General features: G+C 45.0%; 1 protein-coding gene across 5 annotated transcripts in view; it reads left to right on the top strand.

The window, feature by feature from the left end:
* The first annotated feature begins 7,942 nt into the window (after window positions 1–7,942).
* Nprl3 (NPR3 like, GATOR1 complex subunit) overlaps window positions 7,943–11,580 on the top strand; it is a 41,576-nt gene continuing 37,938 nt past the window's right edge. For 4 of the 5 annotated variants that reach the window (XM_005349036.3, XM_005349033.3, XM_013347343.2 and 1 more), the window contains exon 1: window positions 7,943–8,165. Coding sequence is in view for 3 of the 5 variants with exons in the window: in XM_005349033.3 (XP_005349090.1) it covers window positions 8,048–8,165 (118 nt within the window). In the remaining 2 variants the exon portion in view is untranslated. The other variant, XM_026780207.1, reaches the window with a different exon arrangement.

Below are 11,580 nucleotides of genomic sequence, written 5' to 3'. Positions count from 1 at the left end.
CCTGTCCTGGAACTAGCTCTTGTAGACCAGGCTGGTCTCGAACTCACAGAGATCCGCCTGCCTCTGCCTCCCAAATGCTGGGATTAAAGGCATGCGCCACCGCTGCCCGGCCGGCTAGTCATATTTTTATAAGACAGTTTTAGGACTCTATTCTGTCCCATTGATTTACATGTCTATGTTTAACCACAATGCATTGCCTTGATTACTACAGCTTTATAGTAAGTCTTAAAGTTTGATAATATCCTACAGATTGAGAAAAATAATTTTTTTTTTTTTGGTTTTTTGAGACAGGGTTTCTCTGTGTAACAGTCCTAGCTGTCCTGGAACTAGCTCTTGTAGACCAGGCTGGCCTCAAACTCACAGAGCCCCACCTGCCTCTGCCTCCCAAGTGCAGGGATTAAAGGCATGCACCACCACCGCATGGTGAGAAAAATAATTTTTATTTACTAATTGATTTTTAGTTTTTTAAAATTTAACTTTAATTTTTTGATTATTCAAGACAGAGTTTCTCTGTGTAGCCCTGGGACTTGCTCTGTAGACCAGGCTGGCCTCAAACTCAGTGGTCTGCCTGCCTCTGCCTCCCAAGTGCTGGGACTAAAGGTGTGTGCCATCACTACCAAGCTATTTTTTTTTTTTGAGAGAGAGGAACTTGTTATGTAGTTTATGCTGGTTTGTGATCCTCCTACCTCCATTTCCCAAGTGCTGGGATTACAGATGCGTGTCACATGCCTGGTAAAACAATATTTGACAATCATATATCTAAGAAAGAACTTGTCTAAACTAAGGGACTCGGGTATAGCTCAGTAATAGAGCCCATACTTAGTTTAGCATGAACAGGTCATGAGTTTAGTTCATATACCAAAGCTAAAGCAAAACCAAAATTTGAGTCTGGGTTACATAGTGAGTTCTTCAAGCTAGCCTGAACTACAGTGTGCGACATTGTATCAAAAACAAGCAGACAAACAAACGTTGTAGAGGCGCCACTTCATAGCCACTAGGACGGCCATAATTAAAACGACAAAATAAAGCCAGTGGGGGCACAGGATTTTAGTCCCACAACTCAGGAGGTCAGAGATAAGCAGATCTCTGAGGAGTTCCAGGTCAGCCTGGTCTACAGAGCAAGTTCCAGGACAGTCAAGGCTACCCACAGAAACCCTGCCTCAAAAAACCATAAATCAAAAAAATAGATAGATACTAAAAAATAATTTAAACTGGGAAGTGATGGTGCATGCCTTTAATCCCAGATCTCTGTGAATTTGAGGCCAACCTGGTCTACAAGAGAGAGTTCTAGGATAGCCAGGGCTACACAGAGAAATCCTGTCTTGAAAACAAACAAACAAGCAAAAATATAGAAAATAAAAATGCTCGTGGAGATTTAAAGAAATTGGAATCTTGATAAAATGGAACAGGGAGCAATAGGACAGTGCACACTGGAAAGCAGTTTGGCAGTTTCTCCAAGAGTTACGGCTGGTGGCTGGTGGCGGCGCATGCCTTTAATCCAGCACTGGAGAGGCAGAAGCAGAAAGATCCCTGCTACTTTGAGGCCAACCTGATCTACAAAGGGAGTTCCAGGGAAGCCTGGGCGACATAGAGAGATCCTGTTTGAAAAACAAACAAACAAACAAACAAACAAAAATACAAGTTAAAGGTAGTGTTGTCATATGGTGTTACTGTTCCATTACTGCATATACACGTAAGAGAAAGGAAGCATATGTCTAAAATAACAGTGGGAGTATGTTCATAGCAACAGCATCACTTTTTATTTTTGTGAACTGTGAGTTGTTTCATTCAAACATGATAGTCATTCTCTTTGGATAGTTTTTTTTTTCTTTCTGAGACAAGGTTTCTCTTTGTAACAGCCCTAACTGTCCTATAACTTGCTCTGTAGACCAGGCTGGCTTTGAACTCACAGAGATCCATCTGCCTCTGCTTCTCGAGTGCTGAGATTAGGCCTCTTTTGAGTTTAGACCAGCCAACAACCCATAAGAAGACAGCTCATTAGGCTTCCCTTAAACCAACAGCTGTAGCATAACCAACTGCTGATCTCCAGTCAGGGCCTTCATAACATTATTATTGATGATAATATGAAGTGGAAACAACCCAAATGCTCCTTTTCCTCCCTCCCTGATTTCTCCACGACAACTCCGACAGGATCTCATGTATTCTAGCCTCAAACTTTCTAGGTAGCCATGGATGACCTCTGAATTATCTCCTGAGTGCTGGGATCACAGGCACATGCTACCACACCCAGTTTCCGTGGTGCTGGGGATTGAACCCAGGACTTCCTGCGTGCTAGGCAAGCGCTCTGTCAACTGAGCTACACCCTAGCTCTGGGGCATGGACTTCCAAAGTTACGAAAAGAACACCGGACTGTTCCAAATAACTGGTCAATTTATATTTCCCCTGGTGATATGAGTTTCCCTCCCAAATAGCCAGCACTGTTGGTATTTTAGTCTCCTTTGATTTAGGCTTTCTGGTCAGGAGTGCGGTGATTTCTGTTGTGGGTTTCCTGGTAGTGAGTGAGGTTGAGCCTTTTTACACCTTCATTGTCTGCTAGATTTCCTCTTCCTGAAGTATCCTGATGCTCATTTTTCTGTTATGCTGGTCTCACTGATATGTCAGAATTTGGAAAATATGTGAAATTACATATGGATTATATATCGGAAAATACATATGGATATAATTTCTTCGTCAGTTTTGCATGCATTTTATCTCCCCCTGCTCTGTAGTTTGTAGCACCCCTCCTAGAACCGCACATCAAGCTTCGGGCCTTGCCCATGCTGGGTGGGTGCTCTGCACTGAGATACATCTCCAGCCCTACCTCATTCTGATGAGCAATGATGACATGTTCCTCATCTTAAACCGTGGGTGGTTGCACACAGTTGTAACATCAAGCATTGTAGAGGCTGAAGCAGGAGGATTGTTTTGAGTCTGAGGTCAGACTGAGCTCTATAGTGTGTCCCAGGACAGAGAGCTTGTCTCCAAGAAGAAGAAGGGGAAAATTTGTGTAATTTTTTTTTTTAAAAGTTTTTCAAGATAGGGTTTCTCTGTGTAGTCCTTACTGTCCTGAAACTTGATTTGTAGACCAGGCTGGCCTTGAACTCACAGAGATCTGCCTGCCTCTGCCTCCCAAGAGCTGGTATTAAAATTGCGCCACCACTGACTGGCCATAAGTTTGTAATTTTGATGAAGTAAATTTGTGAATTTGATGACTTGTTGGCGAATGCCACATATTTCTATCTGAAATACCCTGAGGCCGGAAACACCTTACTTACCCATCAATGTATGACAAACAAATTATTATTATTATTATTATTATTTTTTTTTTGTTTTGTTTTTCGAGACAGGGTTTCTCTGTGGCTTTGGAGCCTGTCCTGGAACTAGCTCTGTAGACCAGGCTGGTCTCGAACTCACAGAGATCCGCCTGCCTCTGCCTCCCGAGTGCTGGGATTAAAGGCGTGCGCCACCATCGCCCGGCTATGACAAACAAATTATAATTATGATATTTCCATTCAATGAGACACTGTTCAGCCATAAAAATGAAGTGATGATACACATGGTAACATGGATAAAATTTGGAAACATCATCAAAAGTGAGAGAAACAGATTCACAAAGTTATGCCTTGTGATTCCTCGTCCAGCAACTGTCTGGAACAGGCAGATCCATACAGAGTAGATTATAGTTATCAGGCCTGGGGAGGGGGGAGAGGAAATGGGTGCTTATAGGAAGATTCTTTTTTGGGGTAATGACAATATTATAGCACTAGAGAGGGGTGATGGACATACACTATCAGGAATGCACAAAATGGTACTGACTTTTAAATGCTACTACCTTTAAAATGTCATATTTTGATTTTTATATTTAAAAATTTTAAATATTTAAAAATTAAAAATTTATATCTTATTTACTGTTTTTTGGGGCGGCAGGGGTATTGTTGCACATGTGTAGAGATCAGAGGACAGCTTGTGGGTACTGGCTCCTTCCACCATGTTGCTCCCTGGGATTGAGCTTAGGCTGTCAAACATGGTGGCAATTCCTTGACCTATGAAGCTATCTCACTGACCCTGTTTCTGTGGTTTGATTTTTTTTCCCCCTGGCTTTTTGAGTTGAGTTCTTGCTATATAAACCTGACTCCCCGGGAACTTGCTATGCAGCTCACAATGGTGTTGAACTTGCAGCGGTCCTCCTGTCTTTGCCTCTGAGTGTTATAGGCATGATACTACCCAGCCTGGCTTTTTTTAATCTATTTTATTTTTATTTTTTGAGACAGATCCTCACTGTCTACTCCAGACTAGCTCAGAACTCACTATGAAGCCAAAATCATCACTTCCTGCTTTGACCGCTGGGATGCTGAGGTTGCTGAGATGTACCTCCCTGACTGCTGGGATGCTGGGGTTGCTGAGATGTGTCCCCTCCACCTCTGGGGTGCTGGGGTTGCTGAGATGTGCCCCCTCGACCTCTGGGATGCTGGGGTTGCTGAGATGTGCGCCATGCCTTGCTGCCTATGTTATTTTTTTATTCACTCACTTTTATTTTTGTTTTTGGACAGACAGTGTTTTGTGTGTCTAGAACTGGCCTCAAACTTACTATATATCCAAGGATGGTCTTGAATTATTTATTTATTTATTTTTTTATGCGTTGATGTGTGAACTGCCTAACTGTGTGAGGGTGTTGGAGCCACTGGAACTTGAGTTGCAGACAGTTGTGAGCTGCCATGTTTGTGCTGGGAATTGAACCCGGGTCCTCTGGAAGATCGGTCAATGCTCTTAATCGCTGAGCCATCTCTCCAGCCAGCCTTGAAGTACTGATTCTCAGGTATCAAAGCAAATCAGACTATAAAATACATAAAATAAAAGTAAATAAAGAGTAGTTGAGTTTGGCACACACTGTTAATACCAGCACTCAGGAGGTAGATCTCCCTGAGTTCAACTGGCCAGCCTGATCTACTCAGTGAGTTCCAGGACAACCAGAACTATGTAGAGAGACCCTGTTTCAAAACAAAACAGACAAATACAAAAGAATAAAAGCATGTCCAAATATCAGGATTAAGAGAGATTCTAAGTGGGTTGGAGAGATGGCTCAGGGGTTAAAAGCACTGGCTTCTCTTCCAGAGGGCCTGAGTTCAACTCCCAGCACCCACGTGGTAGCTCACAACTGCTTATAACTCCAGTTCCAGGTGTCTGGCACCCTCACAGGCAAAACACCAATGCATATAAAAATAAATCATAAAAAAGAGAGATTCTAAGCACATTTTTTAAAAGCTTCCCAATGCTATCGTATGTATTTGGCAGCAGGTTTGTACTGGATTGCTTTTGTGTGACCTAAGATCAGTGACATTTATCAAGTGCTTTCCAAGTTCTTCACACCAAACTCTCTCTGTAAGGGCAGTTCTATCATCACTGGGGTTTTTAAGGTAAGGAAATAGAAGCTCAGAGGGATTTAAATGTGCCTATGGTTCCAGCGGAGGAGGGAACCAGCTGTATGGTGGTGTAGGCTGGGGTGCTGCCTGGGGAAAAGCCAGTCTTGGTTTCGCCACCTGTGAACACAAAGAGCCCAGACCTGTGCAGAGTCCAGGATGCTGAAGCTGCTGATCTGCAGTCAGAATTGCAAGCTCCAGGTACATCCCGAGCTTGAGTAACTGGGCTGAGATGTCTGTCTGGTTAATCAAGTAGAAGGCTGGGGGATCTGTAGAAGCCTCCAAGAAAGGTGACCATGTTGGGAGGGCAAATTAGCCTTGTGAGTTCAGTTTCATTGTTTAAACCTCTACGATGGAGTAGGCTTAATTTCCACTTCAGTGTGATGAAGGGTCGCCTCTAGTGACAGGAGGAATTCAGGACTGGCATTTAAAACTATCCTTTTGCAATTCTGGGCAAGTGGCTCTTTCTTGGAGAGGCAGGAACACCCAGTGGAGAAGGTGGCTCCCAGATAGTGTCTGTGAGCCCCACCCAGCCCCCTGGCTGACCAAGTGACAGGATTGATAAGGCCTGGCATCCCTACGGCCTCCTACTCGGCACAAGGGAGACCCTGGGGGCTGGGGAGTAAGGTTCCAAAGTTCAAGTTTCCAAAAGTCTACTTCTTCTATAAAGAAGGTTATGAAAACACATTGCTTAAATTTGAAATGAGGGCTCACGGGGACTGGAGGGATGGCTTACCATTGGTCATTCTTTCAGAAGACCCAGGTTCAATTCCCAGCACCCACATGGCAGCTCACAACTGTCTGTAATTCAAGTTCCATTGGTTCCAACTCCCTCACACAGACATGCAGGCCAAAGACCAAAGCACATTTAAAAAAAAAAATGAGGACTCACTTCTATGGGACTTAACTCAGCGGAGTCTGAGGCCATGCCCTGCAGAGTGTAGGTTGGCCCTGGTGCTTCACTGAACAGTTTCCAGTCCTATTCCTGGTGAGAGAACCGGGGTCCACAGTGGTGTTCATAGATCCACAGACCACAGTGTGACCATAGTTTCGATTTCTGTAATAGCAGATGGGGTTTCTTAGCAATGATGTTGGTGTGTGTGTGTGGGGGGGGGGGTGTGGGGTGTGTGTGTGTGAGATGCTGCACCTTGAGATGATGCCCCTGAGGTGGTCCTGGGCTCTCCTCTTCCTGCTGTCAGTGCTGGGTGAGGCCGCCTGGGAAGGAAGTCACCAGACTGCTGCAGTGGTCTGGTCCTTTCCCTGCACTCAGCACCAGTTATTTCCACCGCTACTTTAGAGTTAGCGGTGGTAGAAAAGATTGAGCCCAGGGCTTGGTGCGTGATGGCCATGTGCTAACTACTAAGCAACACCTGCAGCCTTCTCTTTCTTCCAGAAGGTTTCTCTGAGTTGCCCAGGCTGGCTTTAACTTTCCCCCTACGTTGGTCTCCCTTGTAGCTAGAAACACAGGTCTCCACCACTAAGCCTGGTTGTCACTAGTATTTACATAGAAGAGTAAACCACGAAAGCTCCCGTGAAAGTTGCTGGGAAAAGCGGGTCCTAAGGTAGTAACAGTGGAAACCCTGGGCTCCTTCATTAAGGCCCTTTCTGTCCCAGAGATGACCATTGGAGTCCCAAGGCCCTGGCGAACGGAGGAAAGCCTGGACCACAGCCCTTCCTGGCCCAAGCGCCTGGACACCTAGTCACTCTTGCCGTCTGGGTGGGAAGGTCCCACGACTGTCTTTTAACCGTCCCCAGGAACCCAGTCCCATATTCCCATCTGCTTCCCTCCCAACCTCACTGCCCCTTCCTACTCCGGACTCCTAAGTTCCATTCTAGGGACCCCTGGTGTACGTGGGAGACCTCAGTAACAGACAATTCAACAAGACTGCAATAAAGGCTTGCAAAGCGAGCAAAAACATGCCTTTCACACCACACATCCAAACCATCAAAGGGCAAACGTAAGCGCAATTCTCAGATACTGGCAAATAATCCGATATCTTCTCTCTGAGTAATAGTTGAAAAAAATGTAATAAGAGTACTTTTTGTCTTAATAAATTTTAGAAAACAAATAAAATAAACGAATGTGTCTTTGTTATGTGATACCCAGACTGATATGAGCCCGACCCCCCCTCTACCTCTCTCTCTCTCTCTCTCTCTCTCTCTCTCTATATATATCTCTCTCTCTCTCTCTCTCTCTCTCAGAGAGAGTATATATATATATAGTATGTATGTATGTATGTATGTATGTATGTATGTATGTATGTATGTATGTATGTATTTGTTTGGTTTTTCGAGACAGCTTCTCTGCATAGCCCCGGTTCCTTCTTGTACTTTTAAGTTCATACGCTCTGGTCAAATAAAGCGTATGAACTACAGACACTTCTTTGGAGAGCCCCAGCAGCTCAGAGAAGCCTGCGCTTCCGGCCGTCCACGCCTGCGCAGAGGCCCTGACTGATGGTATTCTCCGGCTCTTTTCCCTGGCACCGGGGAAGTCTCGCGAGAGTGAGGACGCGCGCGCGTTTGGGTCCCGGCTGTGGCACCGGCTTCCTCCGTGTTGGTGCGGGGCCGGTGCCTGGCTCCGGCTTCTACCCTCAGTGTGTCCCTCAGGCCCCCGCCCCGGCCCCCGCAGCATGGGGGACAACACCAGCCCCATCAGCGTGATCCTGGTGAGCTCAGGCAGCAGGGGCAATAAGCTGCTCTTCAGGTACCCCTTCCAGAGGAGCCAGGAGCACCCCGCGTCCCAGACAAGTAAGTGGCGCCCGGCGGCCACCCGCCCTGCCCGCACGGCAGGGCACCGTGCCGAGGAGGAGGAGGAGGAAAAGGGCCACGGTTCGACTCCGGAGTCTCCAGCCTATGAAGCAGTTTATAAATACGTAAGAATTGCAGGCGCTAGCAGTGGTGCACACGTGTAATCCCAGCTCTCAGGAGGCCGAGGTGGGAGTGTTGCCATGAGTTCAAGGCCAACCTTTTCTCCGAATAGAAACAAAGACACAAGATTTTACACACAAACACGAATTTATTAATTATTTTATAATAATTAATATAAATATAAAAAATATAAATCATTGTAAGGTCTGAAGTTGCCCTTGAGCTCTGCTCCTTACCTACTGCGGGGACAACCGCTCACCGTTTTGATAATCATCCCCCCCCTGCACATAAACTCCAAAAGTGAACCCACCGAACAATGAAATGCTGCGTCGCTCCCCGAAACCCCCAGCAAATCGCAGGATGCCTGTTTTTGTGTGTCCTCTGCCTTGAATCTGCTTCCATCTGTTGAACACATCCTTAGTGGTAGTGCACCTCTGTATGACAATGTAGGCTTCCTCTGTGGGTGGATGTTATTCTTAAAACTTGGTAATATGATACAGAGGTGCTAAACTACAACAACAAAGTTGGTATGCTCTCAGGACCCCCTCCCATAGCCCCTAAAGGGAGTACCAACTTTACCATTCTCCAGAACCTTCTGGGAAACAAGCATAAGCACAGAGTATGTTCTAAGTAGAAGTGAAACTACACTCTTCATTTTTATTTGTACTTTGTATCTTGAACACAGGATCAACCTTTGTAGAGGCCTTGTTCTTTAATGACTGCAGCGGAGTCCTCGAGATGAGCAGTCTATGAATTGTTCATCTGGTCCTCTGTTACAGTTTTTTCAGTCTTTTGGGGGCTGGGCAGGTGGTTCAGTGGGTAAGAACACTTGCTCTCCAAGGATGAGGATGTCACTTTGAACCCCCAGCATCGATATAAAAAGCCTGGCATGGCTGTGGTGCCGTAATGTCACCATTGAGAAATGGGCTGATCCCGAGAGCTCCCTGGCCAGCCAGCCTAGCCTGCAGGGTCATGTTCTGATTCAGTGAGAGACTCCATCTCAAGGCAGTAAGATGCCAATAAAGGAAGACACTTCACAGTTTGTTCTGGCCTCCGCCTGTGCTTTTAGGTCGCACACCAGGCCCACTACCACCACCATCAGCAGCAAAGCCCCCTCAAACTGTGCATGTCCTTTCTGGATGTTACTCTTTTGTAGAATATCTGTGTGAGCAAGTCTCAAGTCACATGGCTGAGTCTGAGGGCTAATGGTCATGTCCTAAACAGGTTCATTTTCAGTCTCTTAGTCAGCTGCATCTGATAGTGTTGGTTTTGGTTTGGTTTTTAGAGACGGGGTTTCTCTGCTTAGCTCTGACTGCCCTGGAACCCACTCTGTAGATCAGGTTGACTTCAAACTCACAGAGATCCTCCTGCCTCTATCTCATGAGTGCTGGGATTAAAGGTGTGCACCTCCACTGCCTTCCTGTATCTGATAGTTTTATTGTGCATTTGTCTTATTGAAAACAAGCATATTTTCCTGTTTTCAGAGTCATTTGAATTTACTTTTCAGAGAATTCATATCCCGTGCCTGATTTCCTCTTGAATACTTAGTTTTTCCTTATAGACTTGAGTTATTTATATATTTGAGTTAAATGTAAGAATTTTGCTAAGCCGGGCGGTGGTGGCGCACGCCTTTAATCCCAGCACTTGGGAGGCAGAGGCAGGCGGATCTCTGTCTGTGAGTTTGAGACCAGCCTGGTCTACAGAGCTAGTTCCAGGACAGGCTCCAAAGCCACAGAGAAACCCTGTCTCGAAAAACCAAAAAAAAAAAAAAAAAAGAATTTTGCTGGGCTGTGGTGGTGCATGCCTTTAATTCCAGCACTTGGGAGGCAGAGGCAGGTGGATCTCTGTGAGTTCGAGGCAGTCTCGTCTATAGAGTGAGTTCCAGAACAGCCAGGACTACATAGAGAAACCTTGTCTTGAAAAACAAAACAAAGCAAATTAAGACTTTTGCATCAGAAGTGGTGGTGCATGCCATGAATTTCAGCGCTGGAGATGCAGAGATGGCCGATATCTCTGAGTCCCAGGCCAGCCTGATCTATATAGTGAGGTTCTGATTAGTCAGAGCTACAAGGTAAGATCCTGTCTCAGAAACACAAAAAGGAAAAAAAATTTTTTTTTAATAATCACAGTAAGTAGCTAGTTTACTTTTTCAGTGTAGTTTTCCAGAATTTTGATTTTTACAGAGTCAGGTTTTCAATCTAGTCCCTTGTGGTTTCTGAGTTTTGCTGTCTCTAAGGCCTTCTGCTCTGCTAGAGGAGGGTGATGTCAGTTTGTTTTGAGTCAGGGCTTAACTCTGTATTCCAGGCTGGCTTGGAATTTACTGTGCACCCTTCCTCTCTGGTTCTAGGGTGCTAGGTTTGCAAGTGAGAATTTCAAGATTATTATTATTATTGTTATTATTATTATTTTGCTTTTTTTGAGACAGGTTTTCTCTAGCTTTGGAGCCTATCCTGGAACTAGCTCTTGTAGACCAGGCTGACCTCGAACTCACAGAGATCCGCCTGCCTCTTCCTCCTGAGTGCTGGTATTGTGTGCGACACCACCGCCCACAAAATTATTTTTGCATTTCAAGATTATTAATAGGAGAAAGCGCTCCTGAATTTTTCTTTAGGACATTTATTGTCTTGCTTTAAAATGAATTCACTTCCTTACTTAAGATAGGGTCCTGCTGTGTATCCCTGGCTGCCTGGAGTTAGACCAGACTGGTCTTGAATTTATAGAGATCCTTCTACTTCTGCCTCCTGAATGCTGGGATTAAAGGTGTGAACCACCACTCTTGGTCTTAAAATTTATTGATCTTGATCTAAGGTAGAGGCTCCTAAGAGCTGTTAAGAGTTTGGGCACTTGCTGAGAGTTAAGCGTATGCTGCTTGCTTGTCTCTAGACCCCTATGGAAGGGAAACAGAGACAGGCAGGATGTGGCCATATGGTTGCTGGATTTCCTTGGATGTTGGCCCTAAAAAAATCAACGTAATTCAATTTTCCATATGACTATATCATCTTATTGAGTAATTCACCTCACCTCTACCATACGCTAAATTCCAGTGTTTATTTTTTCATTTTATTCTTTGACAAAGTCTCATGTAGCTGAGGGTGACCTCCATGCATCCAAGGCTGACCACCAGCTCTCACTTCCGGAGTGCTGTGATTACAGGCATGTACCATAACTTGCTTTTGCTTTTATATGGCCCTAGGGCTTCATAGATGCTAAGCAAGTACCGTACCAACTGACTACATTCCTACCCCTTTCTTCTCTCTTTCTTTTTTTTTTTTTTTTTTTTTTTTTTTTTTTTTTT

The sequence above is a fragment of the Microtus ochrogaster genome, chromosome 7, assembly GCF_000317375.1.
Source record: "Microtus ochrogaster isolate Prairie Vole_2 chromosome 7, MicOch1.0, whole genome shotgun sequence".
NCBI lineage: Eukaryota > Metazoa > Chordata > Mammalia > Rodentia > Cricetidae > Microtus > Microtus ochrogaster.
The sequence above is the reverse complement of the archived record's forward strand: the minus strand, read 5'-3'. Positions and strand labels throughout refer to the sequence as shown.